At 38.4% G+C, this 26,152-nt stretch overlaps 4 protein-coding genes across 4 annotated transcripts; 2 read left to right on the top strand and 2 right to left on the bottom strand.

Moving 5' to 3' along the window:
• Positions 1-11,934: 11,934 nt before the first annotated feature.
• On the bottom strand, positions 11,935-12,430 carry LOC106729290 (histone H2A type 1-A). The gene has a single exon (XM_014557207.2). The coding sequence runs from the start codon at positions 12,428-12,430 to the stop codon at positions 12,035-12,037; it is 396 nt and encodes a 131-aa protein (XP_014412693.2). The 3' UTR covers positions 11,935-12,034.
• Positions 12,431-12,714: 284 nt separating this feature from the next.
• Positions 12,715-13,098, top strand: LOC102508854 (histone H2B type 1-A). Its single transcript, XM_006182198.1, has one exon. The coding sequence runs from the start codon at positions 12,715-12,717 to the stop codon at positions 13,096-13,098; it is 384 nt and encodes a 127-aa protein (XP_006182260.1).
• A 4,514-nt stretch (positions 13,099-17,612) lies between these two features.
• On the bottom strand, positions 17,613-18,008 carry LOC102509091 (histone H2B type 1-A). Its single transcript, XM_006182199.2, has one exon. It carries the CDS (start codon positions 17,997-17,999, stop codon positions 17,613-17,615), a length of 387 nt encoding a protein of 128 aa, XP_006182261.2. The 5' UTR covers positions 18,000-18,008.
• Positions 18,009-18,322: 314 nt separating this feature from the next.
• Positions 18,323-20,080, top strand: LOC102517036 (histone H2A type 1-A). The gene is given in 2 exon segments (XM_006182231.2): positions 18,323-18,571; positions 18,573-20,080. Coding segments are annotated over 2 exon segments (396 nt in total). The 3' UTR covers positions 18,720-20,080.
• The last annotated feature ends 6,072 nt before the right edge of the window (positions 20,081-26,152 follow it).

Genomic DNA, 26,152 nt, shown 5'->3' with positions numbered 1-26,152 from the left:
GCTCAAGCAAACTGCATAGGTGTGTTTCCTCAAACTTCACTATCCCTCCACTGCAGTCCATCCCCATTGGTGCCAACAGTCTCTCAGTAACACGCATCTGACCATTTCACTCTCATACACAGAAGCTTTGAACATCTACTCTTTTGATTAGTGGTTCCAATCGCTTTAGCATCCCACACAAAGGTTTGTGTCCATTGTCCCCAAGCTGCCATCCAAACATATCTTCCCACTGTGTGCCTATGATCTCTAGTTATCTTAGACTCTTCATTACTCAGAGAAGCCATTCTGGCCACACCTCAGTGCCTTTGATGATTTATAGCATTTGATGATGCTTTTCTATCTCCCTCAGTGGGCCTTGCCCTTTCCTCTGCATGGCATTTAGTGACTCTCATCTAGGCCTGTCTCAAACAGCCTTCTCCTTGGAAAACGTCTCATCTTCCTTTCTCTGTTGAACAAGACTCTCAACCCAGTAGTTCTCATAACTTTTGTACATATTATCTGCTATAGCAACAGTTTTATTTAGAGCGCTTGTGATTTTCTGAAATTATCTGGTTCATTTATTTGTTCACTTCCGTATCAATAAACTCCTTGAAATATTGTCTGGTTTACCACTACTGCCCCAGGGTCAAGAGCAGTATCTATCACATCTGCATGTTCAGTGGCCCTTGTTTAATGAGTGGATGAAAGATATTTGAAGTCCTTAAGTATATTGGCATTCCAAGGTTCAACCATATAGTTTCACGATGTATTTTATCCTTAATAAGTTACTTGCTTGGATTTTATATATAAAATATTGAGAGTAGCTTCAAGTCTTCCTGTGGTTTTGATTTCAGAGTAATGCTAGCTCATTGAACCCCATAGAAGCTGCTTCATTTTTCTATTAATTTACAAAACCTGGGACTAGTTTATAAAACCTGAGATTAAAATTTTCCTAACTTGTTGAGTTTGTTCTTTTTTTTTTTTTAATTCTGATGGAAATAGAAGGCATCTCACTAAGAATGTATCATCAGAGAACTGTGTTTAAAAGTCACTGAAAATAATCCATTCTTTGTGTGTTCATGTTACCAATGTGATACACAATTAGCTTCTTTCATGTCAGTTTGTTTTCATTTTCAGAATTTGCTTATTTTCCCTTTGATTGAATTTTATTTCTTGAATCTGTGAAACACGAACATGGTTCAAAATTTCCCTCCTTTTACCTAAAAGTAACACTCAATATGCAATTTTTCTAACTTGCTTTCTTCATTTCACAGTATATCACAGAATTCTTTCTCTACCAGCACATGAAGATGAATGATTCTCATTCATTTTTGTGGCTCCCCAGGTACTCTCATATGAGTCTGTCCTGGAGATTATTCAACCTTTCCCCTATAGATGAACATTAACATTACTTCGTCTTTGTAAAATATTACAAATAATGCTGCCTGAGCAACTTGATACGTTTTTGATAATTCATATATGTAGAATCCCATTTTCAGGGTAGATTCTTAGAAGTGAAATTCCTGGATCCACAGTTAAGACATGTTACTTTGTTAGATATTACTAAATTTTCCCACAATATGTAATATATCATTTTACACTCCCACCAGCAATGTATATGTGTGCCTATTTCTCCTTAGTATTGTCAACTGGGTGGGTTGTAGAATTTTTGACCATCTTATAGGCAAGAATTGATACCCTGTGTAGTTTTAATTTGCCCTTTATTTTGATTACAAATGAGTATTTGCCTTTTTCTCCCCTGTGAACCTTCTTTTCATCTTGTTAAATAAATAGGATTACACTGGATTTGACATCTTTAGGATGTTATGTCATTCTGTCCACAAATGTAGGATGCTTCCTTGTTTATTTAAATCTACTTTTGATTCCTTTAGGAATATTTAAAGTTTTTCTTATGTAGGCAGATTTCTTATTAAGTTTACTCCTAGACATTTCCCATATTTTGTTTCATTTGAAAATTTGGTCTTTTCCTTTTTATACATCTTCTAAATGATTATAGTTTATAATTAGTGCTATTGATTTTTGTCTTAGTTTTATATCCTGACTACTGAATTCCTTTGCTTTTCACTGGTTCTCTTAGGTTTTCTTTAAGAGAGTTCTATTATCCTGTTGCCTACAGATAGAGTGTGCCCTTCACTCTCTGGTTCCTGGGCTTCCATTTTCTTCCTTTTTGATGCTCCTTTAGAGAGCACTTGTACAGCACTTGCTATGAGTCAGTCAATGTTCAGAAGCACTTTACATACAGTTATACTTTTAATACTCACACCAAATCTATGACGTGAAGAGGCAAAACCCACAAAGGGACCAGCAAGACCTCCGAGGCAGGGCCATTGCCTTCCTTCTTTTGCGCTTCTGTGAAAGGGCTTGCTTCTAGGAAAACAAAACTTACCCCTAAAATTCCATTGGTTCCCAAAAGCTCACTCCTGATCGGTCCATTTCTAACACCTCATTTGCATATGGCACAAACTTAATTGAAACCTAAAACCATATAAAAGCCTGTGTAACCCTGCAGTCAGGGTTCAGAGCTTGGAGTGTTAACTCCTCTGGGCCTGCCGGCATGATAAACCTGAGTTCTCCAACCTCCTGAGTGTTGCGTGGTCTCTCAACAGGATTCAGATTTCTACGACAGAAGTGCTGTCACTATCCTTATTTCACAGAGAGGCTGAGTAACTTGCTTGTACAGGGTAGAGTCAGGATTCCAGCCCTTGACCCTAACTATAAGGTCTGTCCTCTGAGCCTCCGCCTATTAGAAAATAAAATAGTTTCCCTTAAACTTTCCTTCTCTTAGTTCAACAGCCTCAGAATTCTAATCTTAGTTTGGAGACAAAAGCAAGAGGAGTTCCTTTTCTTTCTTTCTTTCTTTCTTTTTTTTTTTAATATCCACAGATCTCTCTGAAAATGTCAGGCATCACTTCAGACTCTACTTGACTACTTTCCACTTCCACCATTTACTTTAAAAGCTTTTGAGTGGGTTCAGTGCCATTAGGTTCCTCTCTTTCCCACTCTGATTTTCACTTCCCTTTCAATAAAAGATAATGATTAAGAGCAAAGACATCAGTGTTGTTGCTACAAAAAAAAGGAAGGGCAGAATTAGGGCAGAATATATTTATTAAGTATGCTAGTAGATGTGGAATTTTCATTGTGCTGAGTTAGTTTTGGCTTGGATTTGTCAAACACAGTCTCTTGCAAGTGACAGAAGTCAAACTGAAACAGCGTTTTAAAAGAGAGAGACAAAAGTGGAAGGTGATAGTGTTAAGTAGACTGGGACACCTGAAATGGTAAGAGCCTTTGGAACAAGCACAGTTGCTAAGTATCTCCCCACCTCAAACTTCCAAACTCTTTGTTATTGTTGTTCCCCCTCACTTCACCTTTCTTCTCAATCTTTCCCAAGAGACAGGGAATACTCCTTTAGCCAATCCAGTCTCATTTACACCCTCAGTAAAAGAAAGAAAAAGTGTGTTCAAGCTGCAGAGCTGAAAATTTCGGAAAGTTCTTTCACTTGCTCAGCGCAGACCACTTCCCCAACTTTGGGTTCAATCACTGGCCCTGGAGAGCAGTTCTGTTGGCTGTAACTCTGTGTAATTATTCCAGCATTTTTCAAACTGCAGTATTCTATCCTGCCTTGAAATCAATTTAGTGGGCACCCTAACAGGATTAGAAACTGACAATCTAAGTTTCAAGAAAAACCAATTTTCACAGAGTAGTTACAAACAACTTACAGGAAGGATGTCAAGATAACACTTCTAAATGGACTGATTTTTTGGAAATACTGTACATTGTTCTTTGGAATCTGGTCACGGCTCTTTCTCAGAAGCTGTGCGCGGCCTTTGGTGTTTGTTTCCTTTGCCTGGAAATGCGTATTATTTGTTGGGATTTACTAACTGGAGACGTTCCTTGCACTTGTCTCTGTTGTAGTGGCCGTTGATTTTCTCGGCTAATGGGCTGAACGTCCGTCCTGGGTGATAATTGTGCAGTCAGGCGGGATGATGTGAGACTTGTAGCTGCCACGTAGTTTGCCAGTCCTCAAATCAACCATCATTCCCAGCAGACCTGCTCCTTACCAACCATGGAGGAGGAGACACGATAGACCTCGGCCATGAGCCTTGCCTACCTGCTACCCACTTTCAAAAACACAGAAATCAGACAAATAACAGTACTTAAGGCACAGCTGATGGAAGTATCCGCAGACTATTTTATCTACTTGACTAGGGGAGAGTGTGTGGTTAGTGTTCTGATTGGCTGATGTCAGGTAGGCATCTATCCAACCAGAGTCGAACTGGCAGTCCTATTTCTACATATATTATACTATAATCATTCATCCAATCAGATTTGTTTGTTTCAAAACCTCATTTGAATATGCGGACTATAAATAAATCCTTCCCACCATGTCGGCGTAAATCGTTAGCATTTACTGGAGCGGGAGTTGTGTTCCGGTGATTGGTTCTCTAAGGCGTGTTTGTGAGCTTCTCGGAAAGGCGGTGAGAAATGTGAAGACCACAAATGTTAACATTATAACAGGAGTTTTATTTGCTTGATCCTAAAGCAAGTTTGCTACAAAGCCCAGCTGTGACAGTGGGGTCGGTTCTCCTGGGGAACACACGAAGTTGCATAATTCGGTGCCTCTAGTGCTGCCCAGGAGACTGCAAGGCTCTAGGGTTTTTCACTAAAAGCCAAAGACTTTATTTAGAGCCACTTGAAGTTCTTTTATCAAAGGAATGTTTCCTGTCTACTGACTGTCAAGGACACCAGCTGAAAGTGAGTACTAATTTATAAGCTATCATTTTGTTATTTGGGGATATTGTATAAGTGAAATCACACAGTATGTAACCTTTTGAGATTGGTTTTATCTTCATTTTTAGCATAATTCTCCAGGGATCCATCCAAGTTGTTGCATGTATCTATAGCTTGTCCCTTTTTATTGTTGAATAATATTCCATGATATGGGTAAACAACAGCATATTTAACATCCACCTATTAAAGGACATCTTAGTTTTTTCCAAGCTTTGACCATTACAAAGAAAACAAAATAAAAACAAATAAACAAAACCCTGATAGGAACATTCACACACAGGTTTTTGTGTAAATGTAAGTTTTCATTTCTCTGGAATGAATGCTCAGTAGTGGGAGTACTGGACACATGGTAAGCATATGTTTAGTTTTTTAAGAAACTACCAAAATATTTTCCAAAGTGATTGTATCATTTTATTTTCTCACCAGCAGTGTATGAGAGATGAGAATGTGGACAGGAGTTTCTCCACATTCATGCCAGCATTTTACCTTTGTCACTATTTTTTAAATTTTATTTGCTTAATAGGTATATATTAATATCTCATCAGAGACTTAATTTGTATTTCTGTAATGGTTATTAATGTTACATATCTTTTCATGTGCTTATTTGCCATCTGTATGTCCTCTTGGGCAAAATGTAATTTTTGCCCATGTGGGATGGTTTTTTTGTTTGGTTAATTTTTTTTGTTTTGTTTTGTTTTTTAACTATTGAGCTTAAAAGTCTCTTCAAAGATAAGCCTTTTGTCATATATATATATGGTTTGCATGAATTTTCTTTATGTCTGTAGTGTTTCTTTTTATCCTCTTCACAGGAGCTTTTACAGAACAAAAGTTTTTACTTTTGATGAGATTTTCCAGTGTTATTCTTTTCTGGATCATTTGGTTTCATGCCCAAGAAGTTTTTGCCTAACTCTAGATCCCAAAGACTTTTCTTTTTTTTCATGGTTTTAAATTTTACATTTAAATCTACCATCCATTTTGAGTTATTATTTTTTTTTAAGGTTTTAGGCTGTGGTGGAGGTTCATATTTTTGCCTATTGCTCCAGCAAGATTTGTTGGAAAAAAAACTGTTCTTCCATTATATTTCTTCTTCATCATTGTTAAAAACCAGTTGGCCATATTTGTGTAGGATTATTTGTGGGTTCTCTATTCTGGTCCATTGATACATTTATTTATCCCTTTCCTATTACTATACAATATTGATTATTGTAATATATAATAAATCTTGAAATTGAGGAGAGTGATTCCTCCCATTTTATTTTTATTTTTCAAAATTATTTTAGTCTAGTTCCTTTACCTGGCAGTTATTAGTTTTAGGAGATTGAGGGGGTTTTTTGGGAAGGGGGTTGGTTTGGTTTTATTGGTAGATTCCTTGTGATTTTCTGCACCCTTCCATCATGTCATCTTTCAACAGAAGTTTCATTTCCTGCTTTCAGATCTTTATGCTTTTAATTTTTTTCTTGCCTGATTGTACAATGAAGGACTTCAGTATGAAGTGGTATTTAATGGTGAAAATAAGTATCTTTGCCTTGTTCCTGATCTTACGGGGAAGAATTGAGTCTCTCATCATTGATATGATGTTCCCTGCAGGATATTTGTAGATGTCCTTTATTAGATTCAGAAAGTTCTCTTATATTCCTTTTGAGAGTTTTTAATCAGGAAAGGATGGTGAATTTTGTCAAATGCTTTTTTCTGCATTCACTGATATGATCATGTTGTTTTTCTTCTTTGTCCTGTTAATATGGTGAGTTACATTGATTGGTTTTTGTATATTGAACCAGTCTTCCATTGCTTGATCTTTATACATTGCTGGACTTGATTTGCTAATATTGTATCTATGCTCATAAGGAATACTGATCTATTTGTATTGTTTTGTCTGATTAGTATTAGAGTAATTTTAGACTTATAAAATGAGTTGGGAATCTTTTATTTTCTGGAAGAGATTGCATAAAATCAGTGTTATTTCTTCTTTAAACATTTGGTAGATCCTTCAGTGAAACCTGGATCTGGCGGTTTCATTTGCTGAAGATTTTTAGTTACTATTTCAGTCTTTTTAAAGGATATAAGACTATTCAATTTTTCTGACTTATCTTTGTTGAATTCTGCTAGTTTGTATTGCTTGTAGTATTCCTTTATTGTCATTTTAATGCTCTGTTTTATCCTCTGTTTTATTTCTTAAATTGTTTATTTGTGTCTTCTCTCTTATCATTCTCAATAGAACTTTTTAAATTGTTGATCTTTTTAAAAGACTTTTTTCTTTCAATGACTTTTCTATTGTTTTTCTGTTTCTCATCTCACTGAGCTCGCCTCTTACTTTTGTTCTTCCTTTCTGCTTGATTGAACTTATTTTGCTCTTCTTTTACCATGTCTTAACAGGGAAACTTAGATTAATGATTTGGGCACTTCCATCTTTTCTGACATAAACGTTTAGTGCTGAATTTCTCTCTAAGCATGGCTTTAACTGCATCCTATGAATTTTTTAGATTAAACTTTTTTATTTTGAGATCATTGTAGATTCACATGCAGTTGAAAGAAATAATAGAGATACTATGTACCTTTTACTCAGTTTCCCCCAAAGGTAACATCTTGCAAAACTTGAAACAGTATCACAACCAGGATACTGACATTGATATAATCAAGAGACAGAACATTTCCTTCACCACAAGGATCCCTCATGTTGCCATTTTATAGCCACAGACACTTCTCTGCCACCCACACCCTCTTCTCAACTCTTAGGTCACTAATATATTCTCTGTTTCTTATGTCATTTTAAGACTGTTACATAAGTTGAATTATAGTAGGTAATCTTTTGGGATTGGCTTTTTAAAATACTTTATTTTTTAAAGCGGTTTTAGGTTTAAAGCAGAAAAATTGGACAGAAAGCACAAAGGCTTCTCATATACCTCTTCTCCCTTATATTAATGTGGTACATTTGTTACCATTAATGAACCAGTATTAATATATTATTAACTAAAGTCTATAGTTTATGTTAGGGTTGACTCTTTGTGCTATACAGTCTATGGGTTTTGACAAATGCATAACGTCATGTATCTGCTTATAGTGTCATACAGAATGATTTCCCTGCCCTAAAAATTTATGTTGTCCACTTTTTCATCCCTACCCCCTACCACCACCAAAACCTGGCAACTACTGACCTTTTTATTGTCTCTATAGTTTTACCTTTTCCAGGGTGTCATTAGTTGTACTCATATAGTAGATAGTCTTTTCAGACTGGCTTCTTTCATTTAGCAGTATGCATTTAAGGTTCCTCCATGCCTTTTCATGGCTTGATAGTTCATTCTTTTTATCACTGAATAATACACCATTGCATGGATGTACCATAGTTTGTTTATCCATTTACCTATTGAACAACATCCTGGTTGCTTCCAGCTTTTGGCAGTTGTGAATAAAGCTGCTGTAAGTATTTTGTGTATGTGTGTGCATGTATATATAAACTTATTTGGATAAATACCTAGGAGCATGATTGCCAGATTAAATAGCCAGTGTTTATTGTTGTAAGAAACCGTGTCTTCCAAAGTAGCTATACATTTTATATTACAAACAACAATGAATTCCTGTTGCTCCATCTCCTAGTTAGCATTTGGTATTGTCAGTGTTTTGCATTTTAGTCATTCTAATAGATGTGAGATAATAATGGTATCTCATTGTGGTTGTAACTTGCAATTCCCTAATGACATATGATATTGAACACCTTTTCATGTGCTTATTTGCCATCTGATATATCCTTTTTGGTGAAATGTCCCTTCATGGTTTTTTATCCATTTTCTAATTAGACTGATTTTTTTAATTGTTGAATTTTGGAAGTTCTTTATATATTCTAGATACTAGCCCTTTATCAAATATGTATTTTGCAACTATTTTCTTTGAATCTGTAACTTGTCTTTTTATCCTCTTAAACTGTTAGTTTCTTGTGACTATCATAACTAATTTCCACCAACTGGGTAGTTTAAACAACAGAAATTTACTTTCATATAATACTGGCAAAGTCCAAAATCGGGTACTGGCAGAATTAGTTGTTTCTGGATGCTCTGGGGAGAGAATTTGTCTCATGCTTCCCTTCTAGTTTATGCTGGCTTCCAGGAATCTGTGTATCATCTCTTTTGTCTCTTGTAAGGACACTTGTTATTGGATTTAGGCCCTATTGGGGCCCTTGAGATAATATGAGATCCTGGATTACCCAGAAAGAACATAGATACCAACTAGAATCCAAGCAGAACCTGAATGGCTAAGATTAAGGAGAATCAGAAGATTTAAATAATCCATAAATGTCCATTAAATAGGAACAACTAACTCTGGCAGGCCATTAAAAAAATTCCTGGAACAAAGGGAGAGACGATTTATTTAGGGAATCCCAGATTTGCTACCATATTTTTTTAGGGGGAAACTGTCAGGGATGTAATAACATTGTTATATTTCAGTGGATGCAGCAAGCTTAACCCTTATTTCCAGGATCATGTTATTTGGGTGTTATTCATATATGAAGGTCAGATATTATTGGTTGATTAACACACTGATGAGTTTAGTTGTACCATGTAAGAAAATACAATTCATAAAATGGTATATTGTTTCTGAAAACTTTCTTTTTAGCTCTTGGTATGCATGTATATTTCTGAATGTGATTTTGCTCATATAATAAAACATTTCTTAATGTGTGTTGTAGTTTAAATAAAAGGAAAGAAAACTCACTCTATGCACTGCATATAAGTTTGTGCATTTAAATTCTGTCAATGCTGTTGTTCCCAGATTAGATGCTTGTATAATGTACTACTCACAGCAGTAAGGACTTTTTGGACTTTTTTATAATAGACTGCATTAGAGCATGATTGCTCACTTAACCCCTGGGCTCCTTATTTACTCACTTAGAGAGTAATCTAATGTGCTTACTTCCCCTTCTGGGATTTAGCATCAAGCTGTATTTGTCCTTGTTCCTCCTGACTTCCATTTGTCTCTAATCCCCCTATTCTCCCCCAATATTTCCACAGTCTGATTCCAGTGGAATATTACATTTCTTTTACTAAGTGTTTGCCATGGGTTTCTGAAATAAATGAAAAACAGTTATCACTCACCAAAAAAAGTCCAATTTATTAATGATTTCTCATATAACAGTTTACACAAACTGAGGATAATAGATTAATACCAGCATTTTGAAGTAGGTACAATTAATATTCCATTGAATATAAATGACTTACTTAAATGCTGTTTTTTGTTGTTTTGTTTTGATTTGGTTCTTTGTTTTTTGTTTTTTGGTTTTTTTTTTTTTTTTTTTTTTTTTTTGAGACTTGATTGCAGCTCTTTCTCTGAAAGTGAAGATGGCTTTGAAGAGAATCACTAATTTCCAATATAATTATTTCCCAGTTAATTGTGAGGCATTACCTTGCAGGTGTTACTTACACCTTATTTTATTTTCCTTCCACTGGTGCAGCAGAACCCTTTTCATCTCTTTAAGTGATTTGTCTAACATAGTCCAGAATAATATCAAAATAATAGTGATAAGAGAAAGTCAGCTAACAGCAACTATGTGTATTCCACTAAGAAACAAAAACTGACTAAATATACTAACAAATACTTTTTAAGCATCTCCTGAGTTTAACATAAGAATTTGTTTTTTTCTTTAACTTTACGAAATGAATTAAGTTTGCTTTTACTCAACATTGAAACAACCTCACATTCTTAAATGGATCTCCCTTTGTCATTGTTTAGTAATTTTGTAATGACCTGCCAGATTTAGTTGTTCACATTTAATGGCAATTTATGTGATATTTCAAAGTTATATTGCACCCCACTTAGGATACTTTCTTCATTAGATTTTCATATTTCTTGAAAAATATAAATGAGACATTTTTCATAATCTGGAACCATTTCATTAGTCATAGAATTACGTTTTCTTTAAATGTCTAAGAGGATACACTCTTAGAAGCCTAATTTTTGAGGATGGTAGCTCATTCATGACTTAAATTTTTTTTCCTGTTCATCTTAGTCCTCACTGCTTTCTAGGTTCAGTTTAAGCAGTTTATTTTTTTTTTCAGAAACTCTTACATTTCATCAGTATTTTTAAATATGTTAACATAGTTTTTTTTAAAAAACCATGTCTTTGCAATTCTATAGGCCTGGGTATACTTTTACAGACAAAAGTGGTATTAAAATAATTTTTAACTTTATAAGTGTTTAAGGAATTTTTGTAGTTATAAGCGGGTAGATTTTTGTTTTCTTTTGAATTGTGTTTGGAAATTTTTGATGCTTTCATTTTCATATAAGAATTTTGTATTTGGCTACTTTCCTCCTTTTCAGTTGACTGTGGGTGTTTACTCATGCAGTGCTAAAGGATAATGAAATATTTTGCTTCATTCTCAGTGGTTAAACCTGTGAATAATTGGTGGTAGAGAACCACCTCGTCACATTACTTACTGACTCTAATATTGATACTAGAATTTTACCATCAAAACGGTTTGTCTTATTTGAGATATATCCTATACACTATGAAATAAGGCTAAGATTCATTTTTACTGTTTTTCACATAACTAGCTGGCAAATGTTTATGTCTTATCTTTTTGGCTTAACATGTCATGGTTACAGACTTCAGGATATAGGACCATCTTGGAAGGAAATCCCTTGCTAGAAGGCACTTGAGGGAACGCGTAGCCCTGATGCGCATTGATTTCCTAGCTGCTTGCTGGCATTCTATAGGCCTGCTTTCTAAACCTAAGAGTACAAGCTGCCAGTTTACAAGTCTTTCTTTGCTTCTAATCCATTCAGTCTAACTCTATCCTTATTAAAATTCAAACCTTAGAATAGGATTATGTATCTTAATTTTCTTGGAAATTGTGTTAATTCTCACAACAGTCCTAAGTTTTCTCCTTTCCCCAAGGAGAATGGCATCTCCCCATCCCAGCCTGCTAGGATAACTGATCTGTCTACTCTGAAGTACTGAAAAACATATGCATCTAGGATCATCAGTTCTTTTGCCAAAATTGTTGCACATTAAACTGAATTCTCAGTCTTCAGTCACCAGAACTAGATTCCTTTCAGAGTCCAGAGTCCTGTTAGTTTCAAGAGTTCTGATCAATTCTTTTTTGTTGCTAGTGAATCAGTTAGTGTTTTGTAATCTTGTAAACCTAAGCTCTTTCTCAGAAATTGTGAGTGGCTCTGAAAAGAGCCTTTGGTTTCAGTTTGGGGATTTTCTCTCTCTGGACGTTCATGCCACTTGTTAGGATTTACAACTTGTAAGATGTTATTTGCAATGCACTTTGTGGTGGTGGGTCTCTGTCTTCTTGGGCAGCAGCATGGCCTGGATGTTTGGCAGGACGCCCCCCTGGGCGATGGTCACACCATCCAGCAGTTTGTTGAGCTCCTCATCATTACGGATGGCCAGCTGCAGGTGGCGCGGGATGATGCGGGTCTTCTTGTTGTCGCGGGCCGCGTTGCCCGCCAGCTCCAGGATCTCGGCCGTCAGGTACTCCAGCACCGCCGCCAGGTACACCGGCGCGCCAGCCCCGACCCGCTCGGAGTAGTTGCCCTTTCGGAGCAGGCGATGGACTCGGCCCACGGGGAACTGCAGGCTCGCTCTGGATGAACGGGATTTGGCCTTAGCACGTGCTTTGCCACCTTGCTTCCCACGTCCAGACATGACTAAAGTTATGCGTCTGTTATAACGGAAAAAATTACCGTTAGGGCAGATACAGGGTCTATTTATAGTCTCAAGGTAGGTTGTGATTTGCTATTCGATTGGTTGATAGCTTTTCATCCAACCAGAGAACGTACTAGATTCACCTTAACTACATATACATCACTACTCGTTATCCAATCAGATGTTGGGTGCTAAAACACGTCATCTGAGTGCCGCACCTATAAATACCACACTTGGCGTCGTTAAGAGCCAGTTGTTTGTTGTATTGGTTCTGTGCGCTAACCATGCCAGAGCTGACTTCAAAGGGCTCTACCATTTCTAAGAAAGGCTTCAAAAATGCTGTAACTAAAACCCAGAAGAAGGAAGGGAAAAAGCGCAAGAGATGTCGCAAAGAGAGCTATTCAATTTACATCTACAAGGTGCTGAAGCAAGTTCACCCCGATACCGGTATCTCTTCAAAGGCCATGAGCATCATGAATTCTTTTGTCAGTGATATTTTCGAGCGCATCGCGGGCGAGGCATCGCGCCTGGCGCATTACAACAAGCGCTTGACCATCACGTCCCGGGAGATCCAGACGGCCGTGCGCCTGCTGCTGCCCGGGGAGCTAGCCAAGCACGCCGTGTCTGAGGGCACCAAGGCCGTCACCAAGTACACCAGCTCCAAGTAAAAAGATTCAGCCACCCAACGAGCTTTGTAAACCCAAAGGCTCTTTTAAGAGCCACTTAAACTTTCCAGAAGGCTGTAGGCTCTTTATTTGGCCGGTTAGTGCATGTGAGCAGGTCTTATAACTAGAGTGACAAATTGTTAAATTTAGTATGTATATTTCTCAAGTTCCCTTTGCTTACACCATTGTATGGTTAAGAAGTAGATAAATTACTTCTCAATCACACAAGTTCTAAATGTTAATCATTCCCATTGCTTCTTAGTGAAGCCTCTGGTTTCCTAAGTGAAGCAATTCAACGGGAGCTCCCTATGAATACAAAGGAAGCTCTGGTAGTGCCCTTAGGCTGGTTTCATGGGCTAAGTGTAAATATGGAACATGTCTGGCCTTTCTCTGGGTTATCTCCTATTTCAAGTGTTTTCAGATGACAATGAGAGGGGCCTGAAACTGAGGAAAGATTAAGATGGTAGGTAAGTCTAGCATGGGAGCACTAAGGCTGTTTTGTTTTCTCTTTACACTGGCTGTGGAGTGTGGAAAAAATTCTACCTATGGATTGGGCTAACTGCCCTACAGCTGCTGGGATTCAAGTCCAGAAGCCCAGTTTGAGTCTGATGTCAGATGTACATTTATTGGGGAGGGAGGTGTCTCTAAACTGGGCTCTTTGTTAAACACAGGTTCACAAGGGAGTGTGGAGAACTTGCCATGACAACAGTTCATACTGGAACACAACAATGGGCAAAAACAGTAACATTAAATTACTTTTTGCATCACTTCTGAGTTATAATACAATCACTTGCTTTTTTTTTTTAATGATAGGATCATTAAATTGGTGTCTGTGTCTTATATTCCTGGACACAAACACTGAGATGTTCCAAACTGGGTCACAGAATATTTATCAAAATGTGATGCCCAATATTGAAGTCACGGGACTTTGGGTTGCAAGATCTACTGTCATGATCACCTGAAGATCATAGCAGACAGATAAGCATTAAGAAATTAGTGACAAAGTACATTGAAATTAATGACATAAAGGATCAAATTATTTTTACTGCTTCCCACAAACCTGTGGTAGCACCTATAGAATCTGCTTTTCCCAATTCCCAAAGCAAACCTCATTTTAAAACAGAGCCCTAATTTTGCCATGGCCCTTTTCTCAGAAAATTCTGCCATGCCAATCCTGTATTACTCAAGGATTGAAATGTGGGCAAAAAGTAGACATCTTTCTTAAAATATTTCAATCCCTTGTCTTCCTCTACTTTCACATGGATTATCTTGAATTAAAGCTTCACTCTTATTTTTCTGACCTTAGTCTTCAGAGGTCACAAACACATCCATCCCAAGCTCTGTATCACCAAGTTCCCTAAACCTGGGTCCTTGGTATGCCTTTCTGAAGGAAGGAGAGTTTGACCAGCTGCTTTGCCTTTTTATAGCAATTTCCAGGTTACTAGTAGGGAATGAAGGAATTGGCTTTCCCCAGCATCTTTCATATTAAAGAAAAATCAATCTTTACAGAACACATGAGAATAAAATGAAGCATGGCTTAAAGGAAAAATTAAGTGCTTACATTAAGTTAGAAATTATACATGTAGTCAGTCCTTCAGGTACTGTGAAATCTTAAATGACTATGCAAAACAATCTTAATGGAAAAAATCATGATTGTTCCATCTTTAAAAAATTTTTATTGAAATATTAACTCCCTTGCTTTCTATCACAGGGAAGTAAAAAATATTAAGGACATTATAATTTTGAAACAGTGATAAAGTTATTACTCAGTGTAGTTGAATGGTACTTGCCTCTTTAGTAAGTTACACGGAGTGAGCGTCTTTCCTATGCCTTGTTGAATTGTCATGTTTGAATTGTCATGTTTAAATTGGGATTAGCTTCCAAGATTTTATCCTTTGCGTTTTTAAATGCTGTAGAATACCTGAGGTTTCCTTTAATATGAAGTATTTTGCCATTGTCTCTTTGGAACATCTTCTTTATCCCAATCTTTTCCTACACTTATGTAGATAGCCCTTCACTAAGTTGTCTAGTTGCAAAGCTAGTCTTTTGATAACAGTGTGAACATTCCCCTGATCAACTATTCCTTCAGTAACTCCTAAATTTAGGTTTGATTCAAATACCACTTTCCAGGGTTATTACTTTGTTTTGCTGTAACTTTCGTCTTGTTGGTCCAATCCCTCTTGGTTAATTTGTCATGTAAGTTTCTCTGGGAAACAAGCAACTAAACTACATGTTTTCTATTCATGCATAAACTGAGTAACTTATGTAGTGACCAGTCATTAACAAGTTTTTTAAATAAGTGACATGATTAGGTCACAGATCAGGATGTCCATCTATTACTTGTGCTGTGACTTGTGAACAAAAGAGCCAGCAGTGAAGTTTGTAAATTATTACTTATCATTAATGACGTTTGAACTGTTCTGGGGCAGCTGGTATTTAAACTGTGGTAACTGAAATTCATTTTATATTACCAAAGTCATGCAATGTTAAGGACTGTCTAAAGTTAGCATCCTGCTTAAAGAAGCTAGGAAGAAAAGTGAACCAATGTAAGCAAAAGCTAAATAATGAAGAAGATTGAGAAAATTAGGGAAAAGACAGTAAAAACAAATGCAAGAGTAAAAAGAAAAATAGCAAGTACATGTAAAGATAGATTAACCAGTAACTACTGTGGTTTGTGGAAAAAATACAAAGTTAAAGCAGCTGTAGTTATAATGGAGATAAAAATCATTAGAGACCGGTTTGCTTATCATTAAAAGAATATCTAATTTTATTGAAAATGATTTACCAAAATTACAAATTAGCTAATTTAAAACAATTTCATTGAAACAATTGTCAAAGAATTTTCACCTGAAAAAGGGCACCAAGTTGTTTTAAAAGGGAATTTCACCATTTTTAAAGCAAAGAATTCTAGTGCTATTCCAGCCATTCTAGAGTATGAACTGAAAAGTTTGTACCAAAAGCTGATCATTGAACAGATTAATTACAGTACTGAGACGTAAATTGTAAACGATACACTGGCAACCAGATTCAGAACATTAAATGAATAACATGCCTAAAGCAGTTTATATCAAAAATACAAGGGTGAAAGCATTCTAGGAAGTTTTTTGAAATAACTCAGTATATTTAAAGGTCTATGATCACTCTCCGAAGATTCTCACAAGGCATTTTATTAATTTCAATGAATTCTTGACTCAATTCAATGAAATAGATGTGGAAATCTTAATTATAAGATGTATCTAATGAATAGTGGAGATCCTCAGCAAGGTGAGTGATAAAACAAGGCCCACCCTATTTAAAGTCATTATGGAGGTATGAGGCATTGAAATAAAAAATTAGGAGTGAACTACTTAGAAAGGGCAGTATGATGTTTACTATTTTCAGATGTTACTTCAAACATGTAAAACTCAACGATTATACCAGAAAGCCAACGTGGAAATTCTGATACAGTAAGGTATCAGTGCATATAGACAGTACTGTTGTATGAAAATGCTGCAAAATGAAATATAACACCCATTTATAGGAACAAAACCAAAATACCTAGAACTACATTTGATGAGATGCTATAGAAATAAACTGACCTGCATCAATCTCATGGTCCCAGTTCCTTACAGGTTAATGATGCAAGCAGCATTTAAGACCAGGCCCAGGTTTAGAAAAGGAACGAGGATGTCCTCTAGGGAGGGTTTATTTGCTCTCAAGTGGGAACACAGGGAAATATTCGTCTTCCTGCCACAACTTTGGCCTATGTGAACACAGTACTAGCACCAGCATGTGGGTAAAGCCAGTTCAGAAGAGTAGTAACTGCAGCTAGTGGGAGCCAGAGGTCTGAACAGTCTTACTACTGATGTTTTATGCTTGCTCTGAGCAGTCCAGATGGTTCAAGTAATATTGGACAGGCATCATTTAAAGTGATTCAACGTACCAGCAAGTGATCAACGAGAATTTTTACCCGCCCAGCAAGTGATCAAGAACTTTTATCAATTGTGGTTAGCCAGATTGTTGGGTTCCAAAGTGAAGTACTGTAGACAGTGGTTAACATCCCCACATTCCAGGGTCGTCAAGGCCAAGAAATTCTGAGGGTCTCAAACCCCTTTAAGCTTTATAGGACAGCTAAGCTGCCCTACAGGGCCCAACTTCTCATGCATAGTGTGTAGGAACAGCATTAATAATATCCCAAGGATCTACTCCCCAGATTCAGGCTTATTCACAAGGTGTTTTAAAGCATAGCCTTTCATAGTGAAGTGTTTGTACATCGTTCATATAGTCTCACTATGTGCATTTATTTAACCAAAGATTTCCAAAAGGCTCTTAGGAGAACCCTCTTGCCTTGGCTATCAGAATCTGGACTTGTGAGGGCACTTTGCACGTAAGTCAAAGTCACAATGCTGTTAACCTAATAAAGCTTACCAACACAAGTATTCTGGTAAGGAAACAAGCTCACAGCTCTTTCATCAAGAAGGTAAAGTGGCTCTGAAAAGAGCCTTTGGGTTAGAAAAAAAGACGCTTACTCAGCAAGTTTACTTGGAGCTGGTGTACTTGGTAACAGCCTTAGTACCTTCAGACACGGCGTGCTTGGCCAGCTCCCCAGGCAGTAGCAAGCGCACAGCTGTCTGGATTTCCCGGGATGTGATGGTCGAGTGTTTGCTATAATGTGTTAAGCGCGACGCCTCCCCAGCAATACGCTCAAAGATATCGGTGACGAAGGAATTCATGATGCTCATGGCCTTTGAAGAGATGCCAGTATCAGGATGAACTTGCTTCAGTACCTTGTAGATGTAAATTGAATAGCTCTCTTTGCGACATCTCTTACGCCTTTTTCCTTCTTTCTTCTGAGTTTTCGTTACAGCTTTCTTAAAGCCCTTCTTAGAAACAGTAGCGCTCTTTGAAGGCAGCTCTGGCATCATTAGTGTCAGCTCTATAGCGTCAACAGCTCTAAAGTAACAGCTCTAACAGCTCCAAGCAATACTAAGTAAGCGAAAACACTTAGAGGCTGAGCAGAGTGCTACTTATAGGCACGGCGCTCTAGTGCCGTGTGGAGATGCCAATATCTGATTGGCTATGGGGGAGTGGCGTGTATGTAAATAAGGTGATTCTCCGTGACCCTTTCTGATTGGGTAAGGCCACAGCCTATCAGGAAAGCAGAGCACAACCTGCCGTCAGGCTATAAATAGGCCCAGTAGTGTTTCTTCACTAGTGTTTTCCTAGTGTCACTGGCTGTGTTAGAGTTATGTCTGGGCGCGGGAAGCAGGGCGGCAAGGCACGTGCGAAGGCTAGGTCTCGCTCATCTAGAGCTGGCTTACAGTTCCCAGTAGGCAGAATCCATCGCTTGCTTCGTAGAGGAAACTACGCGGAGCGTATAGGGGCTGGTGCGCCGGTGTACCTAGCCGCGGTGCTAGAGTACCTAACTGCGGAGATCCTGGAGCTGGCAGGCAATGCATCCCGCGACAACAAGAAGACGCGTATCATTCCGCGACACTTTGCAGCTGGCCATCCGTAATGATGAGGAGCTTAACAAGCTCTTAGGTGGTGTGACCATCGCTCAGGGCGGTGTCCTGCCCAACATCCAGGCTGTGCTGCTGCCCAAGAAGACCGAGAGTCACCACCACAAAGTGCACAGCAAGTAGTCCAAGTGGAGAATCCTGATGAGCAACCTGAGCGTCTGGCGAAGAAACAGCAGCCAAAGGCTCTTTTTAGAGCCACTTAAGCTATCATTTTGAGGGCTGTGCCTAAGCTGTTAAAGGCTGTGATGGTGTAATTTTCCGGTAATAGGCTGCCAAAAACCTCTATATAACTATTAATCTTTTGTAAAGTTAGTGCTTAAACATTGATTTTAGTACCTGAGATAGCCTGAAGCTGTTTTCAAGTTTCAACGCTGCTGAGGGGTAAAAAGTGTATGGGCCCTCAAAAGTGCTGGTCGGGGAAGGAGCAAATTATAAGCATTTCAGTATCCTAATTTAAGGCTCATTTTAATGAGTCAGTATTTGATACCTATGCCTTAACACATGTTTTAAAACGTTTAACAGGTAAGATACGTCAAAAAAAGCGTGATGGTATATGTGGGGGAGGGTCACTAGTGTTTCACTAGAGGCAGGAGTGTGACGAGGTGTAAAATTGAAGTGACTGGTCCAATTTTTCAAAGGATTTAAATTAAAAGATGGTTTCAGTTGGTCTGAATTATAAACAAAAACTAGAAAGCAATTGAATAGTTACGCTACCATAAAGACAGAAAATTCAAGCTTGCCTTATCGCAGGAAAAAATTTCACTGGCTATTAAAAAAAAAAAAGCCCTGGTTACACTTGAGATCTACACATAAAACAAAAAGCAGGTAGGTAGAAAGGTATAGGGCTCTGTAAGTTAAGAACAAAGTATATAATGTTGATTAGGGACCATAAAGTCATGAAAAAGCCAATCGTGTTGAATTAATATATGTAAATAGGGCATGCGAATGAAGAGGGCACAAAAGAGGGAAAAGTTTGAAAACAAGAAAATTGCAGATATATTTGTTTAGAATTTGGCATTAAAAATTAAGATGTGAAAATTTAAAATCAAAGAATGCTAATACAAGTGATTGACAGAGTAAATGAGGGATATGTGAAAAGTCTCCTAAACAGGAGAATTCCAAATAATTTATTTAAATATTCCATCAAACAGGTGGAACTTAACTCCCCAGATTTACCAAAGCAGAGTGTGGAAAGGCAGGAGAGAAACCTTTACAGCAGAGAAACCTGGCAAACACTAGTTTAACCAGACGATCAGTGTTAACATCAGTGATAAACCACGTTGTTTGCACATGCTTTTAATATGTGTTGAGAAAAGCAATTCACTTCTCTGGTCTTTGAACACATAATCTCAGTCTAACCCTGGGAAAACCATAAGATGAATCTGAGGAACATCCTACAGAATGAGTTCTTAAAACTACGAAGTTCGTAAAAAAAAAAAAAAAAAAACAAGGAAATTCTAACAAACTGCCATAGCCCAGAGCAACTAAAGAAACATTACAAGTAAATATGCAGAACAACTAAGGGGTTAATTGGCATATAACTTACAGTTGGCCCTCCGTTTTCGAGGTTTCTCCACATCCACAGATTCAATCAACCACAGACTACATAGCACTGTAGTAGTTACTATTGAAAAATATCCGCCTATGGGTCCACCTCCACACTTCAAACCCAAGTTGTTCAAGGGTCAACCATATTTTGGACTGGATCCTGGGACAGAAAAAGAGCATTAGGTAAAATCTAATGAAATCCAAGCAAAGTTTAGAGTTTAGTTCACAGTAAAGTACCAATGTTAGTTCTTTAGTTGTGACAAATGTGTAAATATTCACAATAGAGGAAACATATATGGGAACTATATAACTTTAATGTAAACCAAAAATTATTCCAAGTTATTAAAAAAAACCACACACAAAAACCTCCCGAACTTTTTAAATCAGAGGAATCCCAAATCCATAAACAGATGAAGAAATTTCAGTAGACTACAGCTCTTAAGCTGGAAGTATGAGTGGCTCAAAAAAGTACTTGCTTTTGGATGTCAGTGTCCTATTAAAAAAAAAAACCTTTCATAGCAACTGTACTTGGTGACAGGACATAGTGCCTTGCACACAGCATGCTCAGTACACAATCATTAACAGGTAGTAGCTCTCTGAAATTCCCTATTATAAGGAGCCAGGTGAGTGGACTCACAAGTGATGTGCTCAAAAGTCATAAATGAGTTCATCCACACAGCTTCCATAAAGGTGCCAGTGATGGGGTGAACCTGTTTTAAGACATACTCTGGATCTTAAGTGTAATAGCACTGTCTGTGACATCTCTAGTACTTCTTGCCTGTTTTCTCAGCTTGGTGGTAGCTTCTTAGAGCCTTTCTTGGACATGATAGTAAACTTAGAGAAAAACTACTGAATGCTGACAGAAAGGACTCACAAGAAACACATGGGCAGCCAGTTTTGAAAAGTCTCAGGGCAGGGAGTTTAGCTTGATATTCTCACCCTTCCAGCCCTCTGGCTTCTGCTTGAGACTCCTTCGTGCTTTGTTACTGAGGTGGGAAGCCCCATGAAAAGACTGGCAGGACCCACAGGCAGGGACAGTACTTTCCTGCCAGTGCCATCCGTTTCCCTGACCTGGTGGTATTCTCTCACTTTTGTGCTTCTGTAAAACGGCTTCTAGGAAAGCGAAATTTACCCCTAAGATGCTATTGTTTCCCAAAGCTCACTCTGGTTGGTCCATTTCTAACAATTCATTTGCATAAAATTCACTCCTGATTGGTCCATTTCTTACACCTACTCTGCATATGATGATGCAAAATCTTGACTAGTAACCTATAAGAGCCTGTGTAAACCTATGAACAAGGTCCAGAGACTTGGAGTGTTCACTCCTAGGGCCTGCTGGCAGAATCAACCTAAGTTCTCCAGCACTCCGAGTGCTGCTTAGTCTCTCGCCAGGACCCAGGTTGCTGTAACACTCTGCTATAACACTATGCTGTGACAGCTTGCTGTAACATTACCACAAAATGACCAGCTTCCTGCCACCCATGAGGGCCTATACAAAGTGACAGGAAATTGTCCCTCACTAAGAACCTCAGGATTCAGGCTGAGTCAGCTACCCTTGATTATTCCCAGGAAAAGAGGGAATCATATTTAATTCCCACACCGTAACAGGTCTGGTTGGGGCAGGAGCCAGGTTCTCCTCTTAAGTGAGTTGATGCAAAGGGGGATGAGACTGCTAGGTTGCTTCACTAATTGTACTTGAGGAAGCTGGCTAGGGACCTGCATCGCCTGAGAGAGGATAGCCTACAGGTTGTGACAGGTGGTATCTGAAACCAGCTCTGGCTTCTCCCTGTTCACCAAGACGCCCCTGCCTTGTCCCCAAGCTGCTGTAACCGCACAGCAGTGGCTGTGACTATGTGAGTGAGTGACTAGTGGGATTCAAAAGGACCCCCACACCTCCAAAGTGATCCTTTGAGAGAAAAATGCCTCTCTGTGCACTTACAGACTGTGTAAACCATGATTCCATGTTCCTGGATTTCTCAGGTTCTGAAAGAAGATGAAAGAAATTGTTGAGTTCCATTAACACTACAGATTTTGGGGGAGGGGGGGATCAGTACAAGTATATCCTGTATCCAAAGTTTACCTCCAAAAATAATGGTAAACAATTATTCCCAAAGATTGCTTGATAACCAACTACATCAATCACATCAGGTGTATTTTTTTGAACAGGGACTTTTTATTTTAATTTTTATATCACTTAGGGCCATTCATCTATTCTGGACTCACAGACATTTTTCCTAAGTTCTCACAAGGAGCAGCATTGTCTAGAGCAAGCAATGTATCTGTGGTGAAGGACCAGGGTTTTTTCCTTTTTTTTTTTTTTTTTGGATATTCTATCCATCATGGACCAATACTCTAGTGAAATACAGTAAAACTAAATATTAGAAAAATGCAATAGATTTAAATTACATATATACGTATATGTGTGTGTGTGTGTATGTATATATATTTGTTCATATATATATATATATATAAAAGAACAAACCTAAACAAAGGAGGAAAAACGAGTACAAAACTACAGGCTGTTCACTGAGAGTAAGTCCCAGTTCATTCTTCTTGCTGTCAGATTGTGCATGTGCACCAGTCTAAGGACCAGATCTTTAATAGCACTGAGAAAATCCACTGGACTTTGAAGTCAGATTAAATTCTTTTCGGTCTCTGGTTCCATTAGTTTTCTGTTGCTGTGTATCAAATTACCACAAACTTAGCCACTTAAAACACTTACTCATTAGTTTACCGTTCTCAAGTCCTGCATAACACTGCTGGGCTCTCTGCTCCAAATATCACAGGACTGAAATCAAGGTGTGGGCCAGATTGAGTTCTCGTTTGAAAGCTCTGGGGAAAAATCTTCTAAACGCGTTGCTGGTAGAATTAATTTCCTTGCAGTTGTAGGACTGGGGTTTTCACATTCTTGCTGGCTGTCAGCTGGGGGCCACTCTTGGCTCCTAGAGACTACCCACATTCCTTGCCACCTAACCCCCTCCATCATCAAGCCAGCAACTGTGCATCAAATCCTTCTCATGTTTTGAGTCTCTGATTTCCCCCTCTGTGATGAGTCAGAGAATACACTCTACTTTTAAAAGGCTGATGTGTTTAGGTCAGGCCCACCTGGATAGTCTCCCTGTTTTAAGGTTAACTGTGACAGGTAACATAACCTAATCACGGGAAAAAATCCATATTCTCAGACCCAAGGATTACACGGTGGGTATAGCCAGGGGAAAATCCTGGAGGCCAATTTTGCTTCGTTCATTTATCTGCTCTGGACTCAGGGGCTTTTATACTGAGAATCTACATCTGTTAAAGGTCATCACCAACCCTAGGGCATGTGAACCAGGCCTACCAGCCTCCTGGTGACAGTGTGTTTGAGCTAATTGCAGGCTGTTTTCTTCGACAGCTCTTTTTGACTGAACAAGTACTGCGTTTTCCACCACTAGCTTAATTTGGAGTTACACAAATGCTGTAATCCTGATGCGACAGCTGAGAGTAGTTCTCAGATAATCGCTCTGCAAAGTGATATCATTAGCAATATTAGCAGTTGCGTGTAGATTACTATAATTGTGCATGTAGTAATCAGTGCTGACTCAGAATGACACAGATTTATTTTAAAAAAAAGACAGAAAAGTGTGTGCCAAGCAAGGATTTCCATGCAAGCCATCCTCTCCCTCCCCCATCATATGTACAACAACATTCTCCCTCAATTCTTTTACCATCTGCACTCAACTTGGGAAGTAAAATTTTGTTTTAATGTCTAGGAGAAAATGATCATTATATTTTGATACATGAAGTTGGGCTGTCTCATTATTTAAGCTGAAAATGTTGATCTCAAGACAGTGCAACAGAGCAGGACAATGCAAGGATTTGAGGGTCTCAAGTTTCATATAATCAAGGCTGGCTGTGTCATAAACTGACCCTTTGGAAGACCACTGCCCACTTTGGAAGGTTTGGGAAGGCCAGTGTTCTCCAAAATTATTCTTTCAACTGATCAGAGAAGTCTGAAATGCCTTTAACCAGGGACAAAGCTTCTCATACCAGTGAGAAGAAATGAGGTTGTCTCTAAATGCATTATCTCACTAAAACATCCTAACAATCTTTGAGCTTGTTCTTTTCATTATCCCCACTTGGCAGGAAGTTTAGAGAAGTAAAATCACGCAGCTAATTATATGATAGTATTCAGAATAAACCAAATACATACTGACTCCTGACCCCATCTGACTGTTCTGTACCCCTATTTTATACCAGCATTGCAAATAAGTGGCACCAGATTCTTTCCTAAGACCTGGGAACAAGGAGAAAATGTGAGAGAAGAACGGATTTCTGAAGCAAAGTTCCTCAAAGGGATAACAAAATAGAGATGGAAAGAGTAGGTGGCCTGGGGACCATGATGACAAGTTCTGCTGTCACTTTCTACCTGTTCTGAGGACTGACCCTGCATGGTGTTTCCCTCCTTGACCTTGAGAAGGGCAGGAGTCATGGAGAACTACAGTCCTGTTAAAAAAAAAAAAAAAAAAAGTCATGGGACCCCTGCTTTGGCTGGGCACATTCTTTTGTAGACCAACTCTGCTGTGACAAATAGGCCCCACCAGACTTCAGAGGCCCCAGCCTGGGGGAAGGGGAGTCTCAGGGATTTTTTTTTTTTTTTTTTGGTATGGTTATTTCCTTTATATTTTTCCTTTTCCATTTTTTCCTCAAATACTTTTCTTTAGTCTCTAATTGACTGGAAACAATTGCCAGTAAGGAAAAGAAGTATGTTGTGAACAATTTATGGGGATTTTATTTGTCAAAAAGTTGCTTTCTTGCTTCATTTCTTGTGGATAATTTTGGCCCCCACTTACAATGCCTGCCTGGTCCTCTCCAACAAAACTCATGGTATAAGAGACTAAGTAGGGGAGTTTAGGTCTTTCGATCATGAGCTACCCTCTTGGAATAAACTTTCTCTGCTCCAAACTCTGCTGTTTTTGTTTATTTGGCCTCACTGTATGTTGAGTACATGAACTTGGGTTCATCAACACTTCTTATAATCTATGCTGTTCAATAACCCTCAGTTGGGATGGAAGAGGACTCAGTGATTTTAATCTCTTTTCTTTGGTATTTATATCGCTTGGTGTTTCTCTTGAGCTTCCCGGATATGTGGTTTGCTATCTGACTTTAATTTGGGAGAAAATTGCAGTCATTCTTGTTTCAAACATTTCTTCTGTTCCTTATCTCTTTTTTCTGATATTCCCACAACACGTATGTTACACCTTTTGTAACTGGCACAGTCCTTGGATATTCTGTGTTTTTTTTTTAAGTGTTCTCTTTGCTTTCGTTTTGGAAGTTTCTACTGGCATAGCCTCAAACACAGATTCTCTCCTCAGCTGTATCCAATTTACTAATAAACCCATCAAATGCATTCATTATTTCTGTTACAGTGTTTTTGAGCTCTAAAATTTCTTTTTATTTCTTTCTTAGGATTTTCATCTGTCTGCTTACATTGCCCATCTGTTCTTGCATGTTGTCCACTTCATCCATCAGAGCCCTTAGCATATTAATTATAGTTTTAAATTCCTGGTTGGTAATTCCAACATCCTGGCTGTGTCTGGCTCTGAAGCTTGCTCTGTCTCTTCAAACTGGGTTTTTTGATGGTTGGTATGCCTTATCGTTTTTTCTTAGTAGCTGGAAATGACGCACCAGGTAAAAGGAACGGCTGTGAAGAAGCCTGCAGTAACGGTGGTGAGGTGTGGGGGAGGGGAAGCGGCCAACGTTGGGGTTGTGGTCTCCCACTGAGCCTGTGCCTCGGGACTGAGAACTTCGCGAGAGTTCCTCAGTTCTCTCCCCTTCAGGTGGGACAGAAATGGCTAGCGTGGGCTGGAGTTGGGTATTTCCCTTCCCCCAAGTTAGTCAGGCTCCGCTAACAGCCCGCAGGTGAGGCTCTGCTTAACCACTTTCCGCTGAGGGAAGGCCTTTTACGGAGCGCAAGGGACTCTGGGATGTTTCAAAATGGTTCCTCCTCTTCTGCCCTCTGCTGTGAGCGG

This window comes from Camelus ferus, chromosome 20 (assembly GCF_009834535.1).
Source record: "Camelus ferus isolate YT-003-E chromosome 20, BCGSAC_Cfer_1.0, whole genome shotgun sequence".
NCBI classification, from domain to species: domain Eukaryota; kingdom Metazoa; phylum Chordata; class Mammalia; order Artiodactyla; family Camelidae; genus Camelus; species Camelus ferus.
This window is presented reverse-complemented; position numbering and strand designations above follow the sequence as displayed.

Bases quoted from the DNA above. Each gene is read 5' to 3' on its own strand.
- LOC106729290 (XM_014557207.2), bottom strand. From the start codon at position 12,430: ATGTCTGGACGTGGGAAGCAAGGTGGCAAAGCACGTGCTAAGGCCAAA.
- LOC102508854 (XM_006182198.1), top strand. From the start codon at position 12,715: ATGCCAGAGCTGACTTCAAAGGGCTCTACCATTTCTAAGAAAGGCTTC.
- LOC102509091 (XM_006182199.2), bottom strand. From the start codon at position 17,999: ATGATGCCAGAGCTGCCTTCAAAGAGCGCTACTGTTTCTAAGAAGGGC.